Source organism: Amborella trichopoda, chromosome 13 (assembly GCF_054954075.1).
Source record: "Amborella trichopoda isolate Santa Cruz 75 chromosome 13, AtrichopodaSantaCruz75HAP2 v2.0, whole genome shotgun sequence".
Taxonomy (NCBI): Eukaryota; Viridiplantae; Streptophyta; class Magnoliopsida; order Amborellales; family Amborellaceae; genus Amborella; species Amborella trichopoda.
This window is the reverse complement of record NC_142348.1, coordinates 4,272,283-4,297,310: the sequence shown is the minus strand read 5'-3', so window position 1 is coordinate 4,297,310 and position 25,028 is coordinate 4,272,283. Positions and strand designations below refer to the sequence as shown.

The window sequence follows — 25,028 nt, the reverse complement described above, 5'->3', positions numbered from 1 at the left end:
TAGACCGGCCCATAAACAGCCCCAATCTAAAGAGAGCATGCTCCTCTCTTAATAATATATATCTGATTGTTTTCTCTCTCTACATCTATCGCAGTCTAGAGAGAGAACGAGAGCACCTCTCTCTCTCTCTAGAACTCTCTACAATCCACCATCACTCTCTCTCTCTCTCACCTATGAAGGTTGGTGCCTTGGTGGGGAACATCGTACAAGCTGCGTGCGGTGCACGAGAGATTCCTTAAATGAGAGAGATTTATTTATTGGATTTTAATAGATTTTTCCAATTAATAAGATTTTTTTTTTTTTGTCGATTCATGTAGATGGTCAGGAGAGGAAAACCACGAGCATCGTCAGGGGTTTTTTTCGTAATCAAACATTTTACACGGTGGCACCGACAGTTTTTTGCTGTGGGGATAAGGGTATAATTGCCATTTTTACAAATAAAGCACGTTTTTAGCTATATCGGACGGCTGGATGAGATGTGGCATACATGAATTCCGTATACCTAGAGGCATATAGAAAGTTCTCCCAAAAAATTAAGCCAAGCAAGGCAGGATTTTGTGAGCTATTGCAATTTGGATAGTTTGTTGATGGTTAATGGGGAGGCATATGATCGAGATTGTAAAGGTTTTCGGCACCAAAACATTTTTTAGCAAGATTTTAAGGTAGCTTTATTTTGATTAGTGGACACCTTATACACATCTTTTTTTTTTTTTAACGGTGTGGGCACATTAATCGATTCAATGGTAATTGTTGAGTCCATTTGTGACTCGCTCCACACCATTCCTAAGCCGGTACATGATTTTCCACGCATATGCGTTATTTGAAATCAGATGATCATGTACCAGTTTGGTAATGGCCAGGAGCAAGTCACCCGAATCTCTAATTAACTCAAATTCCCATTGAGCCACCCTGTTGAAGAAAGAGCAACGATCCTATGAGATCCTCCCACACCCGTGTGTAGGATCCCAAAAGATCACCAATAAATTTGATACAGTTCTCTAGAAAAATCAAGTCCCACACCTATCTAATAATTTTTCTAAATATCTGTATCAAATTTAATAGCGATCTTTTTAGAATCCTACACGCATGAATGTGGAAAGGTCTCATAGGTTCATTAAAAAAACAAGACTGCCAAAATTTAAAAAAGATCCTTTGCTGCCGTAGTGAAAAGATCGTTTATGGATATACAGTTGCATGGACAAACAGGACAAACAGCTGTGGGGCCCAAATTTGGGGTACATAATGGCACCAATTAAAGAAATAAGCCTCAAATTGATGAAAACCCCCAACAAGGCCGAAATCATCGGACTAGGAGCAATTCCCCAAGACACAGGCATCACTAGACTTTTGTGCGAAAACCGACCGCCGTTGAGTTCAATACAAAGCGATTCCAAGCAAACCCGGTGATTTTCCAATCACTAGTATGAAAAACAACTATGTAATACATCCAGTTAAACCAAACACGGACCACGTCATAGAGATACGTCTTTTAAAAACAAAGACAAGAAAATGGTCGACTGCGCTGATGCATCTAAGAGATAACAGAGATCCATTGTTACAAATTGGGCTTAAATTTTGTGCATTGCTCTCTCTCTCTCTCTCTCTCTCTCTCTCTCTCTCTCTCTCTGAGAGAAGTGTCACCTACCAGTAGACACAAAACACTAGTGGGTAGCAGGATCAAATCTCAAAAAAGAAAAAAGCCAATCTCACAAACATGATAAAAATCAGAACATGAGGGAGAAACCATGAACCCAAGAAAGATGTAAAGAAACGAAATGATATTGTAAACAAAGCCAAAATGGGGACATTAGGGCTAGAACAACATATATCAGAACACAAATTAATATAACAAGGAGCAATGAAGGTTGATCTAAATTCTAAAACCCTTTGGAAAGGGGAATCCATTAAATTGGCCCACTAAAAACTATCAAGTTTTGGATACACATTTTCAAGAGAGCATTCAGGCCCTCTTGAAGAACTTGCCACCTTTCGTTCCCATACCCGTCCCTAAAAGAGAGTTGGAGAGTACTGATTTGGTGTCTGGCCTCCATTTTAGTTCTTTGAGGAGAGAGAAAAGACTAGCCAGAGCAGGGGTTACCTCGCTGTCCTTTATATTGTTACAGGAGATGACTCGGAGTCTTTGAAGCTCCTTCCACATGAGAACAACTGATTCCAGGCCGCCTGTTGTGAGTAGAGAGCAGCCTTCTAGTGAGAGAAACTTCACCCTCCTGTGAAGAAAACACTGGAGGGTTATGGGGCACATAAGATGTTACAAACAAGAATAGTACACTACAATACATCGAGATTTTTAAAGATCTTAACAAATCGAAGCCAGTTTACAAATGATTTATGATCAACAATGAAAAGGACATGTTATTTCATGTTTTGCAGTCTGAAGAGAGTGTTTCTTTCTACCCTCTTCTCATACAGCGATGGATGTACCATGAGAGCGGTGAGAACCACAGGGAAGCTGCAAAGTGAGCAGACTACTGCAGCAGTGAGAAGTCCCCCTCTCTCTCTCTCTAGTGAATAGTACAGGGAGTTGGTGAGCAATAGAGACAGAAGTAGAGTCATGGTGGTCAGAAACTTCAGTCATGGCCCACCCTTAACTGCAAGTCTAGCTGGGTGCATGTAGATGTATAGAAGATTGGGCGGCTTATCAAAGAAATCTTATCATGCATTTCTCGAGAGTACACTCCCATTGAGTGATTTTGAAGGCAAAGGATGCAACAGGAACCTGGGGCTACAACTCCCTTAAGTTTTCAGATGCGCACACGCAGGCACGCGCACATGCACGCTATGCACACACTCACACACTTGCACACACATGCACACACACATACAGACTCATTCTGAAAATATAAAGTGGAGGTTATTTTCATTTGTTGTTCGGGAAACTCATGGTAATTTCATATAACAGATAAAATCAGTGTAATTCTTGCAGTGCAGTGTCAATGACAAATCCAGTAAAACTATATAGACGAGCCAAGTTTCCCCAAAACAAAAGCAGCATGAGTAAATAAGAAATGCCAGATCGTTTCATTCCCGTAGATAAAAGAATCGTTTCATTCCCGTAGATAAAAGAATCCTATAATCAGATGCCAACTACTGTGTGCAATGCTTACGCAGGTATCCTAAGTTGCAACAAGATACTAAGCAACTTATTAAAGATAAAAACTCAGCAACAATTAAGCACAGACTCATTTGGACCCCTATTATTCCCCAACCTCCTAGCAGTGATTCGGGAATTTTTTGTTTTGCTTGGGCGGGTCCCTAAGTTGAGACCAAGTCTGGCACGACTCATCAAATCCGAAATTATTTGCAAAAACAAAAGCGGAACAGAAGTCCAACCGCCTTCTCTTACTTCTTCATCAGATCACTGAAAATCTGTCTCGAGGCCTACTTTTCTGGCCTCTGTCCAATCCAAACCTTGGACTAAAACACAAAACACAAAATCTTGAACATATGAGATTTGGAATATGAAATTAGTGTTTGGGCACAAATTTCAAAATCTTTCGATCAAGTAAAAAGTATAGTTTAGGGGTTATCATTTGGGGCATTTGAGAATCTATTTACAAAGATTGGAGGCCTTGATTCGCACAGTACGCATCTTTGGAGGATTGTCATCAAATTTGTATAAATGAATTTATTTTGTATGAACACACTTAGTTATCCTTTCTTTAATACTGTATGTTTGTTGCATTCTCTCACAAAAATCAGTAAGATTTTTTTTCTATATTATCATACATGCAGAATTTTTTTTACGTGCATATACGTGGAAATTACTTCTTGGGGTTTCTTTCTGTCAATTTGACCATGCCAACGAAATGTTTTTTTTTGTTTTTTGTGCCTCTAGCATGCTTAAAAATGTTTTGAAAATAATATTGCCTCTCGAAAGATTCAGAAAATCAAATTTTCATATTTCGATTTTAAAAAATAAAATAAAATAAATTAATACCTGTGGCAATCACTTGTTGGGATTTCTTTTTTTAAGCCAATGATACTCATGAGATGTTTAGATGGTTTTTATGCCTCTCGCATGCTTAGATTGCTTCCAAAGTTAAGATTCCTCAACAATTTTGATGTATGGGAATCACTTGTTGGCTTTGTCCTTTTCGACAAATGCTTTTGGTTGCATTTTATGCGTCCGGCATGCTTTGTTTATAGAATCATATTTTCCCTAAAATGCAGGAAAAACTAAATAATTATGTTTAAAATTGAATGTACTTTAAAATATCTTTATATATGTCTTTATAGACTTAGACCCCACAATAATTTATGATTTTGCAGACTTAGGAGATGAGGAGGAGGATTAAGGATCGGGAATTGTAGTATGGGGTGAATGTGGGATAAAGTGAGATGCAGATCCTATGGGAAAGAGAAGGCTGCTGGTATCAAACGCTTAAAACATCAACTAGCTAAAGTTTGGAGAAATGTTTTGTCTTGTCTAAGCGTTCCTGTGAATGTCAAGCAACAAACGATGCAATACATCATGACAGTAAAAGAAAAGCAGCACAAAAATAGAAAGTGATCGAGAAGGTAGGGAAAGATTACTATGCACCTTCGTATAAAGAAGATGAAGATGATTTCCAGGCACAACTTGATTGTCCGCGGAGGAAAAGTCGGAAGATATGTACAGATGGCAGGGCAGCATGGGGAGGGCGAGTGCTGTGGGGTCCTCAGGACCATGACCAAATCATCCAGTATCTAGATCTTCCAGCCTACTTGAGAGGCTAGGACCTCCTGGTATTTCTCAGTCTTCTCTGGCTAGCCGACCCTGCCTAGTGAGCCTAGTCAGGATCACTTGACCCCATTCTGTCTGAAGCCCCAATTAGAGTAGACAACCTAGAGTTCATGTGGGCCAAGACAATTATGAAGAACATTACAAACGCAACAGCCAAGTGGTTTTATGATGCTGATGTCCCATTTAATGTCTTAAATAGTGAATATTATTAACCCGTGATATCGCTATTGCAAATGCAGGGCCCAGATTTAAGCGTGCAATAATACATAAGCTTGGTAGGACTTTCTTGGATGAAGGGGTAGCCAAGGTTGAATTATAAGGTCATGTGGCAAAGGACAGCGATAGTAGTCAAGTCAGATCATTGGAATGGAAAAAAAAGGATGGGAACTTCTCAATTTTTTGGTATATTGTCTAAGAGGTGGTCCTCCACACGTGTATGACAAAGTCTAGAGTGGGAGACTTTATTTAAGTTGCTTAATAATGTGGTGGATTGGGGAGGAGAACGTAGTTCAAGTGATTACAGATAATGCAAGGGAACTATGTGAATGCAAGGAAGTGGCTTATGAGAAAGAAGCATCTCATTCCCATGCATAACTCATTGTATAGACCTTATGTTGAAAGCTGAGTTGAAGCAAGTGAAGGACTATGTTGAGAAAGGGAAGACAATAACGCCATTCACATGCAGTCAATCATGGGTTCTTAACGAGGCAATGCATGGCAGGAAAACTAATGAGGCCAGCAATTACTAGATTTGCCATTTCATACCTGACTAAAATGTCAATCCTTAGGTCGCAATAGGGACCAGGTTGCTACTTATCTCAGGGACTCCCCCTGCAAGGGAAGTATTATCAATAGCCGCAGGTTTTGGAATAATTGAGAGTAAATTGTTGGTGTCATAGCTCCATTTGCAGCACTCCTACAGATAGTTGATTCTGATCTGTAGCCTATATGGGATTTTTATATGAAGCAATGGACAATGTAAAGCAAGCCCGAATTGCAAGTACTACAACAGAGCATGGGACATAATCGATGACTAGCGGAGCAGCACAGTGCACTGCCTAATCCATGCAGCAGGTAATTTTCAAGTTTCAACGTATCTAAAGTTGTAATTTTCTTGTTTATGTGCCACAAGCCTTGAGGCTTCTTTATTTCACAAACTAATCCATGGCCATGTATTATTCATCTCTCTCTTCAAGTTTCTTATTAACCTCGGTAACACTCTCCCGATCAAAACCAGCACCACTAAGATCATTGAAGGGTTGAAGTATTGCACTGGAAGATTGGAGAGAGAGGACGGGGCGCAAATTGAGGCTTTGGAAAAGGTAAAATTCAGTTTAATTTGTAAATTAAAATTGTGAACCAGAGATGATTTCTCCATTGGATAATGCATCTACATGATCCCCTTCTGGAACCCTCTTTAGTTTATGACTTCATTCCTATAGCTTCCTCTATACAGGGATGCAAAGGAGATTTTGAGTCAAATCTAATGATAAGAAGTCACATGCAACTAGAGCCAGGTTATTTTTAAAAATGTACTTTATTATGCTAGTATATTGACCTATTCCATTGTATTTTGCTATGTGATTATACTCTTATTTGAGTAATTTCCCTTATCCTTTTTTATGTTTTTTTTGGTCACATGAAAACCATACCCTTACTTGCAAGGAGTCAGAATCAGGACCCTAAGCCAAACATGTTCCACCATAGGGTGTTACTGAATTTAGACTGCATTCCAGTGATCCACAAACCAAGGAAGAATAGGTTGAGAAGAGAGAGTGTCGAAGAATGAGTAGTGGCGCAAGAAGAAACAATCATCAACAAGGGGACCTCAAAGAAGAGATCCATCTAGATGAGGAAGAAGAGGAGGGGGCGCCGACAAGACTCAACATGGGGGACATCGAGTTGAGGTTGGGCAAGATGATAAGGCCTCTGATAACAATGAAGGTGGTGAGCCAGCTACTGCAGCCGAAGTGACAAGCAAGAGGGGGGCGTGCATGAGGGTGGTGGTAGCGAAGATGAGCATGAGGGTGGGGCTAGCCTTGGCGACTTTGGATTGGGAAAAAGCCAACCCATACAAGCATATGGTGGCCACTACCAAGACAGCTAGGTGATTAAAATGACTCTCTAAAACACTCATATTGGCTGTAGACCGATGTCCAGTATTGGAGTGCCTCTCTTTCTTTCTTTCTTTCTTTCTTTCTTTCTTTCTTTCTTTCTTTCTTTCTTTTTTTTTTGGTAGTGTCGTTATGTTACTCTATACACCCTAGACCCACCAGCAAACTATGCAGTTGCCTTTGATTCTGAATCCCAGTGACTCTACTACTAAATATGTTGTGTATAATGTTGGTGGATGTGGGACTCCTTAATCTTTAACATGAAGTTGGAATTTGCAAATTGATGGGAGTCATCTAAATTTGCAAGAGAAATTATAGAATCTTGGAATAATATTTCATCGAGTGTATGTCTAACATATCAAAGCAATCCTATCTACATGTTTAAATTGAAATTGCACCATTTTTAGTTTTATACATAGTTTTCCCGAACTTCCTATTTTTCCTTTTTTTTTAATATTTCCCTTTTTTTATTGGACTTGGACAATATTCGGTGAGTTGATCCAGACTCACCAAGTCAACTCACCCCAGGCAATGGCGAGTTTCCAGAGCAAGTCCAAGGTTAAAAGTGTTGCTTTGTATAGAACAGAGTTTCTCACATAGTAAACCTAAGTGCCATCAAGCATAGAGGCAAAAAAATTGGGCAGCAGATCAATTTTCTTAAAGAATCAAGCTCAGCACCAGTAGTAAATTGCAGTGACAAGATGATTAGGCCCCATGGAGCATAAAGAAACTTGGTTTGTATGTCAATCATTCTCAGAAAGGTCCTCTATCACTGACATATTCTACTAGAGCTCATGTTTCCCTCTTTCAAGAGCATGGAAACCTAAACCTGGATTTATAGTAACCCTGTAGGCTATACACAAGTAATACAAACATACGCCACCTTACACAGATATATACTACTTTACCTTATTTTAGTATATAACATACAAATACAATAATAAAACATATATCCCAATTGTCATATGCATTGTATGTTACTATACGTAAGATTTTATTAAAGATTGTACAGGATATTATACGTTACAGATGTTACAGACTATATTATATATGTTAACCATTGTCTGTTTGTGTGTCCACGTGTGGGTGTTGTCCATTTCCAATGCGATTCCAAAATCAATAGATTAATACAGCAAGAGTCGTTAACACCATTCTACAACATCTTGCCTACTTATTGAAGTCGCACATTTTCATCATATTATCCCCTAAAGAGAGATCAGTCTATGACACCCATTCCCTTTCCTCTCTCTCTCTTGCTCTCTCTCATTGGGAAGAGTTGTAGCAAAAGGAAGTGCAGCGAGGGATGGTTGACGAGATGAAGGGGGGCGATTATAAGCAAGAGAACAGTGTAGAATAGTAAGCTCTGCAAGGGTAGAAGAGAGAGTTAGGACTCAAGGATAAGGAGTGTTAATGATAGGAATTTGTAAAGGTAAGAGACATTCTTGTTGAGCTGTTGGGATGAATGTTTGGAAAGAGGATTAGGATGCTTAGCAAGGATAGGGCTGTTAATCATGCCAGGTTCACGCCACATTCTAAGGACAATGGGCTATAGGCTCAGGCCAAATCAAAATTTTCAATAATCCATATTTTAGACACTTTTTTCATCATTTATAGACTTTTAATGATATCTATTACCTATTTTAGTTTTTGACGATTTTTAAAGTCCGCCGAGTTATTCGTCTTGGGCTTGGACCCAAAGCCAAGGTTGAGTCTGAGGCCACAACCGAGTTTGAAAACATTGCTATAAAGTATATAATGATATTAGTAAATCATAGCATGTTCCAGCCAGGTCACCAAAAAGCCACATCTCCAATGTGGTAGAGACATGAAAATTTTCAATTAACATTTTTCAGAACCCCAAAAACAGATTCTTGAAAAAAAAATTGATTTGGAGCCCCACAAATGCCCAGAAACTATTAAGATTTCAATACTAGATAGCATGTTCCAGCCAGGTCACCAAAAAGCCACATCTCCAATGTGGTAGAGACAGGAAAAATTTCCATAACACTTTCAGAACCCCAAAAACAGATTCTTGGAAAAAAAAATTTGATTTGGAGCCCCACAAATGCCCGGAACTTACTAAGATTCCAATAGTAGATCTAAATTGTCCATTTCAGTGGACGATAGATCAAGTAGATTTGGAGATTCTTTTGGAGCTCTAAATCAATCAAACTTGAGATTAACGGATTCTGAGGGTGTTTGAAATTCTTTGGGTGCCTCTGCACTAGAAATGTGGTTTTTCAGATTGGCAGAGTACCAAGTTTCGTGACCTATCATTTCCTAATAATACAACATCTAATACATCTATTATTAAATATATTATACATCTAAATATAATACAATCTAAAAATGAACAAAAAAATAAAAACTCCTCATAAACATTATTACGCCCTTACCCAATCTAACACTCTCTCACACACACACACACCCTACATCAAAAATCCCCAAATTACAAATCCTAAGCCCGTAACCCTAAGAGAGAGAAGTTTATTAATTTTGACTTTTCTTTTAATTCAGACAGAGAGAGATGGTGTTTTTTTTTATTTTGCTTTATTTCTTTTTCTTTTTTCTTTTTTATGAGAGAGAGAGAAAGACCAGTTACTTGGGCTGGGCTGGACCAGGCCGACCAGGGTTTGTTGAAATATTTTGGGCCAAAAGCAGGCCAGCCCTTAAACAAAAGGAAAATTGTTTCATGAGTCGGGGACGCATTTCTACATATGCGTTCCCCGAGGTATAAAGCATCCATTTTAAAGATTGATGTAAATGGGAGGTCCATCTAAAAACAGTTGAAACTAACGGTTCAAATGCTTTCTTTATGAATCTATTATTTTTAATTTTTAAAATTTATTTATTTTTCTATATTATGGGGCCGTCACTTGGTGTGACGTTAAAAGGCTCGGGTAGCCAGCGCAACGGCGCGAGTTCGAGTCCTGAGAGCAGCCACTTTGTACATAACCCAAAGGTTATAGGACCGTTTCCAGCCCACCCCTCCTAGGACCCTGCGTAGGCGGGACCAGCACTGGTTTACAGCCCTTTTTATTTATTTTTTTATATTAATGATCTCCATGTTAGAGATTATATGTCCTTAAAAATTGGGTCCAAAAATCCATCTCAAAATAGATTTTTAAGAGGGGACTCCTTTCTACATGGGCTCACAAAAAACTTGCCTAGGCTAGGGCCTGGCCAAAAAATTCCCCTTTGGCAACCTGGCCCATTGGCAGCCCTAATCAATGGTGGTTAAGGAAAGTAGGAACAACATGGAGACATTGTGGGTACAAGAATTACTTTGTTGGCTTAAGAGGACAGGCTATACAGGAAGGTCGAAATAGGACAAAATTGGGTGTAGTAGTAAGTCGAGGAAAGAGAAGGGCCCTAGATTAAGGTAGGTAGGTTGGGAGTGGCAATTGGGGAAATAACCAGAGGGCTGATAAGGAAAAGCACGAAGTATGAGGGGGGAATATCCTCAGCAATCAAGAAGGATTATAAATGAAGATCCAAATGGGAACTTGGTCATAATGGTAGGTCAAACGAATGGGCTATATTTTAAAGGGTGAGACGGGTGCTCAATTGAATATCCAAAATGCGCTATTGAGGACAAGAGTGGTGGTACAAAGCAAAAGTTAATAAATGGAACAAGGTTATTGAAAAGTTAAAGAGCAACAATGGGGCAGTTTGAGGATATGGGAGGATGAGACAATGGGAGAGTTAGATAATTTAGATCTTTAAGGAAAGCGTAAAAGTTTTATCCAAGGGAGATACTTATTAGTGAAGGAAAAGGGAGATACGCATTTAGGAACTGGTGAACAGATAGAAACCATCCAAATGGTGGATGGGGGTATGTATGATTCAGGGAGCTGAGTTTTAGATTTAAGGTCTCAACCAGTTGGTAAAGACATAGAAGAAACTAATGGAGATAATTAAGATATTACAGAGGCAATAGAAGAGAGGTGGCTCCAAGAATAGCATCGGGAAATTATTATATGTTTAGGGGAATTCACAGTGGTGTACACGAGAAAGAGGTTAGAGTGGTGGAACAAACAAGAAAGGACATGGGCAGATAAGATATCTAAATTGAGGAATGGTGTGAGCATTGCCAAACGCCTGGGATATAGAAATGAAAAGGGAGGTGCAATGGTGAATGAATACAATATAGTAGAATTGATGATTCAAATGCACATTGCCTTGGTGGTGAAAGTGTTGAAGGAGCAAAAGTTTTGGGAAACAATTCTGACCACTTTCCTCGAAGTGGTAGAGTAGTTGCAGTCATCAAAATCACTGGGGAATGAGGAAGATCGCAATATGAATTGGCTCAAAATCACGTATACAAGGAGAGGCATGACTGCCTAGATGACGGAGAAGTGGAAGACATACTAATAGACAGAGTAAACTTTTGCCCAATTTGTAAAACCACAGAGTGTTGCGAGGTTGTCGACAAAGCAAGGGATGGAAAGCAAGAAGACGGGCAGGGAAAAAGAAGTTCATTCATACATTATTTTTGACAGAAAAAGAAAATGAGAAAGATGTCACCAAATTACAAGTAAGTTGATAAAGGAAATGAATATAGTAGCATGACCAGAGGGGGAGTAAGGGGAGGGATATGGTAGATCATGTGTATAAAAAGCCAGAGTTAGTGGGGGCCTTGGTCGAGTTTCGTGGCATTAGAACCAAGACTTAATTAGAGAGTGGGCATTGGTGGTTAAATACCATAAGCACAAGCCTGGTGCACATCCAGTGTGTGAACACACCCACCTGAAGGATAAATGAAATTAAAGTTTTAAATGAGTTCCTTAGAAAATCCTGGGCCAGCGGGGGTTGGCAGTAAACCAGCAGATAGAACGCGATGTATATGCAAATCCTCCAGTCCTGCTTGTCGTTATGACATGTCCTTAGCGCAGGTGATGACCCTTCTTGGATGATTGAGGACCTCAGGGCATGTGATAGTGGAAGCCTGGAAGGTCACTCGCTTAATGTCATTCACAGTATTTTACAAGGCATTAAGAGGCGCCTAGGTGCTACCTGGAGTACAACAGGTTCCATGTTAAAATAAAAATTCCGAATATATATGGATTTATAGAAAATGAGCCTAGATGATCATCTAAGCTACTAGGTGGCATCGAGGAGTTGCCTAGGGTAAGGCTACCCCGGCCCAGGCAGGGGTGGATTTGTCCCTACCTTGATGCCCAGGAAGCCAAGGTGGAAGCTGGACATTTGTTGGGCTGGAAACAACTATGAGTTTCCAGGGAGGCTTGCTTTGATGTGATGAAAGAGATGCTTTCTCATTGTGAGTTCATAGGAGGCTCTTCAGCCACATCAATCGTGAAGCCAATCACGTAGGCTCACTAAGGAAGGGGGAGGAATTAAGAGTGTTGTTGTAGATGATGCTATCACATAGCTTTTGTGACTGGATTTTTTCTTTTTTCTCTCTCTTCCCTTGTGTGTATGTCTCTATTTGTCTTTACTCCCTGGAGTTCAACTTGACATCTATGCATTTTTACTAATTTTTTGGTTAATTACCTAAAAAATTATTGGGGGCAATGTTCCTAATAAAAGAATGATTTTGAGGATTCAGGATCAAAAAATCGATGTTATGATGTTTTAGGGAAAAAGGATAGAGCCAAACCATGAAATTGTGAAAGCTGTTTGGAAGGATTCTGAATATGAAAATTTGGATGCTAAAGAGTGTGGGAAGAGTCTTATTTGGTTATGTAAAGATATTAAATGTGAAGAGATTTTGTTCCTACAATGATGAATGACATTGAAGACGCATAGGCCTGGACAGCAGCAAATAGGCAGAATGGGAAAGAAGGGAAGTGGTGTGAGAAAAGCTACATCAGGTTACGCTCCCTAGGATAGTGATGCAAATCGCATCAAGGGTCTCGCTGGAACGAAGTTCATATTTTTTAATTTAAAGTAGGGATGTGTTTGAAATTGCAGCATTTGTCAAGTTGGACATGTTGGGATTGATTTATTTGTTGAATGTCATTTCATAATTAGTCATTACGGGTTAATTTGGGTTTTACTTTAAAGCCTAGGATAGATTAGAGTGGTGTAGAGTCCCCATGTAATTGACAAGTCAAAGTAGATTTATGTTGTTTTGAGTTTTTCATGAGTCAAAAGAATCAATGATATGGAGTTCCCTATGCATGGGAAATTGGTTGCATGAATGGGGACTTGCAACATGGAAACCTAGTTGCATGGAGGTTGCATGCAAGCTTGTCTTAATGTATGGGGAATATAGGGATAGATTAGTAATTTTTCAGTTTGTTAGGGGTATTTTGGTCATTGTCTAGGGAAAACGAGTAGGTTCATAAATCGAACTTTGCGTTACAGATGCAGTTGCCGCTGATAAATGAGATGAAGTAGAATTCTTGTCCTCCCACTTGGCATAGAGAGAGAGAAAGAGAGAATGCCCAACTTGTAAGTTGGAAGGCCTCTACTACGTATGGTAGGGAGACATAGGGCGGAGAGTCCCTGAGGTCCTATCCTTTCTTGATGATAATGGAAAGTCTTCTCCTTGATTGATCAACTAGTGCAATTATAGATTTATTGTTGTGAAATCCAGCTCGGATCTCTCTTTTCAGGGTGCCAATTTTGCATCGTTTGGTATCAGAGACAAGGTTACCGATTTATATCACGGGGGCTGGTCGTGGTGGCGGACATGGCCATATGTATGGTGCCTGTGACCTAAATCATGAATAACCTAAAGAAGCCAGTAGCCTTCCTAACGTGTGCCAGTTGGCTAAAAAGGTCACTTATGTAAAGAAGTCAGTAGCTTGCTGATGCATGTGAGAGATCAGCATAGGCATATGCCCTAGAAGAGATGAGGTATATGTTGATGAGATCAACATGTGCGGGTTCTAGTGATCACCATTGAGCATGTAAAACAAGGTCATGCTCTCATTCTGTAAATGAGGCATCAAGCAGTAGTGAGTCAACATTCAAGATTTCTACTGAGCCATGCCCACGGCTGATGATGTGGTTCAGCCAACTGTTCGTTGTGAGGTAGATGGTTATGCAAGGGCAAGGATTGCTGGTGCTTGCATTGATAATTTTACAATTGATGGTCTCCGCATTCTGAATGCATTTGATGAAGTTTGCAGTGACTGGGATGACTAGCTAGGGTGATGAGCATGGACTGAGTGACAACTATTTCCACTGCTAGAAAGAAAGTGAGCTTGTTACAAAAGCATGAGCAGCAACCTATATGCCTTTGCTCACCCAACTTTCAGTTTTGAGCCCATTCCTTACTTCTTGCAACCACGCATCACGCAAGAAATCAAATGGACATTGAAGTTGCATTTTCTAGAGGGTGCACATATGAAGGACAAGGCAGACCCAAGAGGGAGAATATGGATGAAGAAACTCTGATTTATGTGCGAAGCCTCCCAATCCTTTTTTGCCACACCTTGGAGTTGTACTATGTAGATGGCCTTTCAATGTCCAAATTGATATTGGAGTAGGTTTCCCTGAAGCAAACAGCAGAACAAGTATCTTCAAAAAGGTTAGGTCTCTCCTTGATTCACTTGAAAAGCTTGGAGATGATGAGGAGACCATTTGGGTTGAACTTGAACATGATTTTTTTGGGTCGAACATGATTTTGAGGTAGCACAGGCTACTTCTGTTGATGCAAAAATTATAGGAAGGGGAAAGAGTGCATTTGACATGTAACCTTTCCCAATTATTTCATGTGGAAAGCTCAAACATGTTTGTATGGGAGCAGGAAAGGAGACCTTCCTACTGTTGTTCAGCTCGAGAAGTCATTGTTGAGGGGTTTGTTATACCAAAGTGTGCTAAAGACTTGCTTACAATGGGACACGAAGGTTCAAGTTCACACCAATCTGAGGTTAACTAACAGGGCAATTGAAGTTTCAAGAGACATGAACAGATGTGGGTTTTGAGTCCAATGAATTCTCTCTTGATGTTCTGATCTAAGCCTGCCACCACATTGACGGGTTCACATATGAGAAGGCTTCCTCCATGGTGTGCAAGGCCTCTCCAATGGGAAGTCAAGCTTTTTCGATGGCAGCAAAACCATCTTTGATGGGAATGAGTACTGCATCTTCGGCAAGGGTATTTACCACTGAACCCTTAGCTAGCAGCACTTTGCCCGCTACAGATGTCAAATGTGGAACCATTGGAGAAATGCCAAAAGTGTTTGAGCATATGCCTCATAAGGAGAAATTCCGTGGAGTCATAAGACTTCAACATCAGCTAGTGAAGAAGTTTACTGAGGCAATGGCAAAAACTCTCGGACATGTTTCGTTCCAACCAGGGAAGTATGATGCAAATTGCATCAAGGGGTTGGCTGGAGTTGCATTATTTGTTAAGTTGGACATGTTGGGATTCTTTTATTGGTTGAGTACCATTCTGTAATTTGTCATTAAGGAGTTAATTTGGGTTTTAATTTAAAGTCTAGGATAGATTAAAGTGGTTTAGAGTCCCAATGCAATTCGTATGTCAAAGTAGAGTTATGTTGTTTTGAGTTTCTATGAGTCAAGGAGTCGATGTGGAGTTCCTATGTATGGGAAATTAGTTGCATGAATGGAGACTTGCTACATAAGAACGTGGTAGGAGATTGCACGCAAGTTCATTTTAATACATTGGGAATACAGTATAGGGATAGTTTAGTCATATTCCTATTTTGTTAGGATTATTTTGGTCATTATCTAGGGCACACGAGTAGGTTCATATATATTCTACATTGTTGCACATGATGTAGTTGTTGTCGATGAATAAAATGAAGTAGAATTATTATGCTCCTACTGAGTGTAGAGAGAAAGAGATTGCCCAACTTGTGAGTTGGAAGGCCTCCACTAGGTGTACTAGTGAGATATAAGGATGAAAATCTCTTAGTTCCTTTCCTTCCTTGACAGCGATTGAGGAAGTTTTCTCCTTTGTTGATCAACTAGAGCAATCGTAGAGTTACTATTGTGAAATTGGTCTCAGATCTCTTTTTTCCGGGTGTCGGATTCGCACCATTACTAAAGTACCCTTATGCAATCAACTTGTATGCCATGCTACCAAGTTGCCATGTTGCAAGTCCCCATTCATGCAACCAAATTCCTATGTATAGGAACTCCACATCATTGACTCTTAGACTCATGGGAACTCAAAAAAACATTATTCTTGTTTAACTTATGAATTACATGAGAACTCCACACCACTCTAATCTATCCTAGGCTTCAAATTAAAACCCAAATTAGCCCCTTAATGACAAATTACGAAATGGTATTCAATAAATAAAACAATCCCAACCTGTCTAACTTAAAGATATTGCAATTGTAGACACTTCCATAAATTCAAAAATATGTGCTTCAGTCCAGCCAGCCTCTTGATGCGATTTGCATAAGTTAGACTATGGGACTAGGTTAGTGACCGTATTCCCATCCAATAACCTCATAAAAGAGAGGTCGTCTAGAATGACAAGCCAAAGAGACAACTTCCCATTAAGTGGGAGTTTTGTTCAATTACAGATTAACATGTATTCTTGGACTGGCAAATATATATACATATGTGTGTAGCAAAACCCTGAACTATAGATATCAGAATCGTCCACCCTAGGTAGCGATTCCTGCAAGTTAGGAATCACAATTCCACATTTTTTTAATATCATTCCGATGTCTTTGGAATCTTAGATTAAACCCCACCAAATTTTGCGATTCACAAGTGCACAAGATTGTGATTCAACCAATATGAGACCTCGCTTCCAATTTTTAGATATAGTTTAGAATTTTTTAAACATTATTTGAAAATTTTTATTATTTAAAATTTATTTAATAACTAATATATGATGGGTATCTAAACACTCTATCGGTGTCAACATACTCTACATCATTCCTAAATTTCAAAATTTTGTAATAAATATTTTATTTTTTAAAATACATTTTTTTTTAGTGTTTATTTTTTAAAATACATTTTTTTTTAGTGTGTATTTTTTAAAACACATTATTAACAAATAAAGTTATTTTATTTTCTTTATTCAATCGAAAAGCTCTAGGAAAGTACTTAATAAAGGGTCTCGACCTTTGCTTCGGATACTAGTGCAGAACTGTGATGAAGGGCACTCAATACATTGACTCCAATGTTAGGGGAGGGCTGTGAAAGACTTTGATTCTAATAATAGGGTAGCCGTGGGTAAGCATACTCAATATACAGAGTCCAATACTAAGGAATTCTTACATATAGAATTTTATAACCTTAAATCTCGTCTTTTGGAACTAGTTTTGTGATAATTTCTGGCTTGTTTCCAAGTGGTTTGGAGCATGATTCCCGCAAGTTAGGAATGTCAATTCCAAGTTCATCGGAACGCGATTCCAACAGGTAAGAATCTCGATTCCTATTGGATGGGAGCGTGAATCCCAAATGGTAGGAATCCCGTTTCACCTGATATATATCGTATGAACTGCGATCATGACCATAGGAATCATCTGGCCACCCCCGATTCCGTGATGCCGATTCCTGAAACGATTTTGGAATCACAAGCATTTCCAACAACTATACACTGAACTTTCAAGGATAAAGGGTTCACAAACGGGAGATATCTAATAAAAGAAAAAGAGATCTTTACAAGATGGGATGTAATAATCCACATAAGCCCAAATTTAGAAACCATCTCATATTGCAACTGTACTTGAATCCCACAAGTGTGAGATTATAAGGTATAAATTGACAATTTGACCCTAGCTTTGATGAAATGTCAGCTTATTTTATTGATAAAAATTGTTTAATGTGGTCCTAATAGTGTATCTAATTTCAAAACTGTGTTAACTGATGCATAACATTGAGCACATGTCAAATGCCTAATTGGCGTTATTTTTATAAAATAATGTGGTAAAACAGCCCCATTCCTCAAAAACAAATGCGGCAAAACAGACTTTTTTCATACGCATAACCCTTCGTGTCAACCACAAATGAAGGAAAATTGTCATTTTGCACTCCTAGCCTTACAAGAGTAGCAATACTGGCAACCACTAGCAAGATGGATTTATAAATTTGAGACAATGTGGAGAATTGTAACCCATCCTGTAGAAATCCCTATGAAACTAATCACATTTTTTAAATTCCATCGAGAAGGTTCCAGATCTAACTTACATCTATTACTGCCCGCTATGAGTGACTCGGGTGAGTACAACCCCGAGTCACAGAGTTTATAATTATGCTTGGCATAATAGTGTGTAAACAAAAGTTAAATTTGGTAAGAATATGAGCTCCACTGATACTTAACTTCAATATGAGTGTAAAAGGTCAAAATTGACTAAAATGGCACCAGTATCACAAATGGAAAACTACCACCACACATACAAATATACACAACTAGTTACATATCTCAACAGTTGCACCTTACAAATGCACGTACAACTCAACTTTTTTCCTTTTTTTTTTATATGAATTGAGCTACAATTAACTTCTTTTTTGGGGGACTCTAATCTATAATCCTTTTCTCCTGGCGAGGTGGCTGGGGGTTGGTTGTCTTGTAGTAGGATTCATTTATTAGGAACCTGCAGGTAATACAAGGTCCAACTTTGGAGATGACCAATGAGGGAGAGGGGAAGAAAGTAAATGAGATGGCTTCTTGGAGGTTTATGAAAGTTATTGTCAAATTTAAGTAAGAACATTGGCATTCCTTGTTTGGCAGTTGGGCTACAAAAACCAACACTCTTTTAGATGGAGATAGACTAGAAATATCATTTATAAAACCATTAAAGCTGATACCGCCTCATGCCAAAAGGTAAGGCTCTTTTCTTCTGACATTTGTTAGAGAATATCAAAGACAAGAACATGATATGACTAGTGATAGTGAAGATATAGCCAGTAGTGGTTCACAAAACTCCCCTGAACCCTCTAAGCAGAGGTTTCTTCTGATGAAAAATCTAGACAAGTGGCATTAACAATGTTTTCTAGTGGCCATTACACACCCAGCAAAGTAGTTCTCACTGATTTTTCATAAAATTACCGTGACAGGGTGTCTTGTAGTAGGCTTTGTTTTTTAGGCCCCACAGGGTATTTATGAGGTCCACCTCTGGTGATGACCAATGAGGAAGAGGTGGGCAGAAAGCAAATGAGATGGCTCCTTGGAGGTGTATGAAAGGTATTGTCAAATTTAGGCAAGAAAAATGGCATCCCTTCAGTGACGATTAGGCTACAAGAGTCGCCCCTTTCGTAGATAGAAAGAATGACTAGAAATATCATTTATAAAATCATTAAAGATGATGTGGCCTGGCCTCACACCAAAAGGTAAGGCCCTTTTCTTCTGACTTCTTAGAGTCTCAAAGACAAGACTATGGAGGATGATATATGACTAGTGATGATGTAACAAGATGTGGCTCAAAGACAAGACTAAGCAGAAGTTTCTTCTTATGAAAAATCTGGACATGTGGCATTACAAGGTTTTCTAGTGGCCATTAGTAGGTGTGAACAGACACCCAGTAAAGTAGTTCCCACTGAGTTAGCCTAAATGTACTGTAACAGGTGTCCGATTGACAAGCATACTGGCCCAAAGAAGTTAAGCTGAATTTGGGAAGGGTTGAAGTGGACAAGCCCAAAAGAGATTAAACTAAGGGGCCCAAGAAACTTTTGAAGCTAACTTCCTCAAACCTAAGCCAATGAATCAGAGTATACTTTTCTCTCAAGCAATGTGGCATGAAGATTTTGTCACGTGCTAGAAAAAATTGTAGAGGCATCCTTAGAGATGCTGGGTGGTCCTTATTACTCAATCAAGACTGATCTCTTTTTGCCATTCCTCATTTTCCAGGGCTAAAGCATTATCATGGACTCGAGTTTTGCCTACCTCCAAGGGACGATCTATTGATTGTAAATGGCAATTCCCACAGTGTCATCACATGGGCTATTAAGGAGACACCCGCCCTAGGCGGTTATCAGATATCCTTGAGGAGATTTTTTTACTTGTGTGATGACAGATGTATTTTATTTTTAAATAAAATGTTATTTATAGACAAAAAAGAGTATCATGGAATATTGAGGCCTTAAGAGAAGAAACAAAGGAATGCACGTTAGTAGGTATAGAATAGGGTCAATAGTTTCTTGTTCCAAGAGCCAAGGTTGAGGCGGTTGGGCTGAGTTTCATCAGATTATACCCCTAGAGATGTGTTCAGTGTCTTTGCCTCCTAGGGGAGCTTCTGAGGAAATTCTCATACTACGAGAACTAAGGGTTGATGCTTAAGTTAAGAGAGGGCCTTGTTATGAAGATGGTCCCCTCATGCTTTACCTTGTCAAATAATAGAGAGAACCTTATAACACAGAAGCTTGAAGCATTTAAATAATTCTGGAGTGGACTACTTCCCATAGATTTTGCAGGGAGCACTATAGAGACCAAGATCACCTTGCCATTCTCCTTGAATTTTGTATGATGCCGTGTGGTCCAATTCCTCTTTAACATTGAACTTCATTTGTCTGCACTGGTTTAAAGAAATAATGAGTAATTTATGGTACCCTTTCCAAGAGGAAGGTTGCCTTGTCGTAACTTGAAAAAACTAACAAACAAAAAAAAGAGTTCACATGTTGAAGAGACATCAAATTTCGACTCAGTTCAGAGGTTATTGGTGACTTCAAATGTCTTATTGAAGAGACAATATTTGTCTTTTTTATTTCTTTCTTGACAGCTTTTGTCTTTCGAGGCGCCAACATATTGATCTTGGAGTCCATGATGTAGACTGCATAGAAAGTTGACATTTAATAAAGACAAGTAGTGGGTACTGAGAAGGAACAAGACAGGGGATAAATGAAGTGGCAAAGATTAGGGTTCATGAATCCAACAACTTACCTGCAACAAATCTGCGCACATTGCTATGTGTATGCAATCCTAAGTAATCTAATAACAGAAAATTTTGAGACATGTTTTGCTATTCCTTCGCAGGAGAAGAAATTATCTAGAGGAAGTATCACATTGATTCAGGCCATGATGGCAATTTACTAATACACTCCATGTTCCTGTACATGATGGCAATGTCAATAGCCAATGCTTCGTTTTCCAGCATCTATGTAAGGAAACTTAGCACAATGAGTGCGGTCTATTGTAGAAAGCACAATGTAGATGGAAAAAAACGGGTCTTTCCATCTCTATGGCATTAATGGGGAAGGGAATGGTATTTTTAATAGCAGCACCACTATCTGGTGTGGTGGGCAAACTCTTCCCAAGACATACCAATTGACAGTTATGAGGCCCTTCCATTATTTATTTTAATGCAATAAAAAGAGCTTCCAAGACTCAGCCTGAAAGATCAAGATCCAAGACACTTTTGGGACTTTTACAGAAAAGTGACTTGAAGCTTTTAAATTTCATTTGGTCAAATGGGCAGAGTGGTTGTTTGAGCTATGAAGTGGACCAAAAGGAATGTGGTGATGCTGATAGCATAAAAATGTTACAATGAGGAATGGGGTTCAAGTATATTAAGAAGAATATAAGAACAGAGTTTGCTATGGTCTAATGGAATTCTACTGCTATTACCAAGAGGATGGTGGATGGGGAATGTTCTTTTGGACATATATGAGTGCCATGAGACAAACCCGAAGGGAATGTGGCGAATAGTGCAATCATATAAGATGATATGAGGAAGGGGTTTCTGAGTGCTCATGACACAATGACAACATGATATCAAGGAGGAGGTTTTAGGGGGATTAATGAATTTTAGGAGAGTCTCTAGGACAAGCTGAAATATTAATAATACAACACTAGGTGCATGATAGAAAAGATGGAGGGTGCGCAAAGGGTTTGACACCTTCCAGCTGCATGTTTCAAATTGCATATGGGTAAGTTACAATTCCCATTTCAAAACTTCATGCCTAAAAAGAATGGTTAATAAATGAGCTGGAAAGTGAATTGCTCTTGATAGATTGTTTTTTTTGTATAAATTTGTTGTAGATAGCAACATTTATTTGAGTTAAAATAAAAATCTTGCAGGACTCCACATGCTAAACCAATGACATTTCTTACATAAATCTATTGTAGATAACTCTTAGGCTTTGATGAGAAAAGAAGAAACACATTAGCTGGCCATTACAAGCTAACTAATTGACATAAATTCACATGAATCATGCATTTATGTTCACACAACCATATAGATAAATTGAACAAAATATGCACATCCAAGCACCCATAACAGCATGAACTTATTTTTTTAAAAAAATGACATCCACATCTTATTAATAACTTGTAAGCAATATTTCTAGGCAGTAAGCACATATGATAGTTAACTATAAAAAATTAAAGAAAAAAATATTTTATAACAAATGGAAACAAAGAAACAAGTAATGAGAGCCACTAATGGGGAACCAACATACCTGCAACTACTGCTTAGTGCAAAGGCCTCATTATCCAAGCCCCAACAATCCTGAAAGACAAGCTCCCTCACAGCCCCACAAACGTGAAACAAAGCACTCATGCTTTGCTTATCCCTCACATTGCAGTGCTGAAGCTGCAATGTCTCAAGAGCAGAGCAAAACCCCAAATGCTCAGTGGGTCCAGGGTTTGGGTCAATTCTCTTGCAACCCACCAATCTCAAAGTCTTTAAATTACTACAAAATGATAGACCAGCAATCCATCCTTCGTCCATTTTATGGTCACAAATAGTAAGCTCCTCAAGCATAAAGCAACACTTTCCAATGGCACAAATCCCATCATAACTCCCTTCACACCCACTCAGTTCTAGTCGAACCAATCTCTTACACCCATGGGCTAAGATTGTTAAACCAATATCTGATATTGCCGAATCATAAAACCCATCAATGAAACCAATTAGCCTAAGTATTTGGAGGTTGCGACAAGCTGAAATGGCCCTCAAGCTCCAATCACTACATTGGTGGAGCTCCAATTCTTGAAGCATCGAACAATGGGATGCAATTTTTGACAACCCAGTGTCTATAGCCGACTGGTTTTGTTCGCTGAGCTTGCTATCGATCGTCGAAAATGAGCGACCCGAATCCTCAAAACTCCTCTGGATATCGATTAGACTGAGTTTTCGCAGATTGGGGCATCCTTGAGAGAGAATCTCGAGCCCTCGGTCGAGTGATTCCGCTGAAATTTGGTCTTCTCTTCGTATAAATCGCTCAGTGGACTCAGAGCTCAAATGGGTCTTGATTAAATCGTGGGTTATGAGAATGCCGGAGTTTCTAGGCGTTTTTATGCATGCTGGTACCAAATCAACATCAGTCAAGTTCGGGAACCTCGAAATTAGCCTACCACTCTCTATAAAAGCCCAATCATGAATTTTTATGTGAGAAACCAGTTGGCCATGGATTTTAAGCCATCTTTTGCAAACTAGAGAACATGGGTTCTGGTTATTTGACGGAATTTTGGTGAGAATTCTTACCAAGAGCTCATCAGAAAGGAGAGAGAATAGATCAAGGCCTGTTTTGTTGGGTTCTCCATCTTCTTCTGAAGCTCTGATATGCATTTTGAAGCCACCATGCTTGAGAGGAGTTGGGGCCACCCAGATTTTAGCCCAATTAGGCTTGCCTTTGAAACCAAGCATTGGTGGTGAGAGAAAACAGGGTTTTTTTGGGTTCTTCTCTCCTCTGCATATCCTTCCCCTCTGGCATGAGAGAGAAGATGGTGAGCCCGAACCCAAATAATGGAGATGGGTCCGGTTCCTTACTCTCCCTTTTGGGTTTCCACACCGTGAGGAGATGGCACTGTTGTTCTTAGAGAGAGAGAGAGAGAGGTTTGATAGTTATACCGTTGGGTTCTGAGGTTTGATGGTTTTCGTGGGGTGAGATTTGAGGAAGGACGATCGGCACCAGTAGTTAATGTTAGATTTAGAGAGAGAGAAATATTGCTGAGGCGAGACAGCAGCATAGATGAATGGTATTTATTTCAAGAGAGAGAATGGATATAGAAGTATGGGACATTTAAGCTAAACGTTTCAAAAAAATAAAAAAGCTAAGTCTCCTAGAATAAGTGGAATTAGCCCTAACAATCAAAATAAGTAAAGCCTCATTTAATGACTCATCAAAAATTAAAAGTCAGGTACTAAAAAACCTTTACATCAATCATCTTAACTTGAACATTATGGTTATGAAAAGTTATTAAAAACAAAGATTTCAAGCTCTAAATATATGGTTAATGTAATAAATTATCTAGACAATCTATTTTGCCCTAAAAATAAATGTTCAGAGATCCGGTAGATCTGTACTATTTTTTAGTTTTGAATTTCATTCATTATCGATGTTAGAATTGATTTTAGAGCCATTATAGAGATTTTTTATGCCGAAAGTGTTTTAGTGTACAAATAACTGGCTCATATAGTTATCAAATACTTCTAACTCTGAACTTATATCTTTATCACTGGTTCTATTTTCAAATAGACCCTTTTGTTACTGGTTTGGCACTGTTAATTTCAAACAAGTTTTTCTATGTACAAAACATGGAAATATAAAGTTCTAAACCAGTGCTTTGTATATGAGAACATCACTTTGGAATTAGCATCCCGAAACCGTGACAAAGACATCATTTTGGAACTGCTTATCTCAAATTGGGAACATTTTGGGGGAAGAAAAAAGGATTGTATAACATGAGAACATTTAGTTTTTATGCAAGGCGGTCACCATTACTTTTAGACATTGGACGTGAAATCTAATAGATAAAAGCAGTGTTTAAAAAAACGCCGAGTCGAACCGGACTCGCCCAGTTCGACTCGGGAATCGCCATCGACGGATCGAATCGGCGAAACAAACGGGAATCGTCTGGTTCTAGAGAGAACCGGACGATTCTGTACAGTGACTCGCCGATTCACTGTACGGAATCGGCGAGTCCGTACGGAATTTTTTTTTTTTTTTTTTTTTTTTTTTTCTTTTTTTTTTTTTTTTTTTCGTAATCCATGATAGATTTTTTTGTAATACTTGATCGATTTTTTTGTAATCCATGATCGAATTGTTTTTTTTTTTTTGTAATCCATGATCGAATTTTTTGTTTTTTTTTTTTTTTTGTAACCCATGATAGAATTTTTTGTAATCCATGATCGAATGTTTTGTAATACATGATCGAAATGTTTGTTTTTTTTTTGTAATCCATGATCGAAATGTTTGTTTTTTTTTTTGTAATCCATGATCGAATTTTTTGTTTTTTGCTTTTTTTTGTAACCCATGATAGAGTTTTTTGTAATCCATGATTGAATTTTTTGTAATCCATGATCGAATTGGTTTTTTCTTTTTTTGTA

General features: G+C 38.7%; 1 protein-coding gene across 4 annotated transcripts; it reads right to left on the bottom strand.

The window, feature by feature from the left end:
* Window positions 1–1,763: 1,763 nt before the first annotated feature.
* LOC18428820 (F-box protein At5g51370) lies at window positions 1,764–23,516 on the bottom strand. 4 transcript variants are annotated; one of them, XR_016048062.1, is made up of 4 exons: window positions 22,156–23,516; window positions 20,374–20,528; window positions 20,198–20,268; window positions 1,764–2,228 (listed from the first exon to the last, which is right to left on the bottom strand). XR_016048062.1 is itself a non-coding variant. In XM_088856363.1 (3 exons), the coding sequence occupies exons 1-3, from the start codon at window positions 23,343–23,345 to the stop codon at window positions 2,221–2,223; spliced, it is 1,269 nt and encodes a 422-aa protein (XP_088712489.1). In that variant the 5' UTR covers window positions 23,346–23,516; the 3' UTR covers window positions 1,764–2,220. The 4 variants fall into 4 exon arrangements, 2 of the variants coding, with proteins under 2 accessions (XP_088712489.1, XP_006838179.1); XR_016048063.1 differs by lacking the exons at window positions 20,198–20,268; window positions 20,374–20,528 and adding an exon at window positions 4,562–4,845; XM_088856363.1 differs by lacking the exon at window positions 20,374–20,528.
* Window positions 23,517–25,028: the final 1,512 nt, after the last annotated feature.

Coding starts and splice junctions, on each gene's coding strand:
- LOC18428820 (XM_006838116.4), bottom strand. CDS start 23,345: ATGCTTGGTTTCAAAGGCAAGCCTAATTGGGCTAAAATCTGGGTGGCC. Junction 2,229..22,155: donor GCACTAAGCAGTAGTTGCAG/GTATGTTGGTTC, acceptor TTTTCTTCACAG/GAGGGTGAAGTTTCTCTCAC.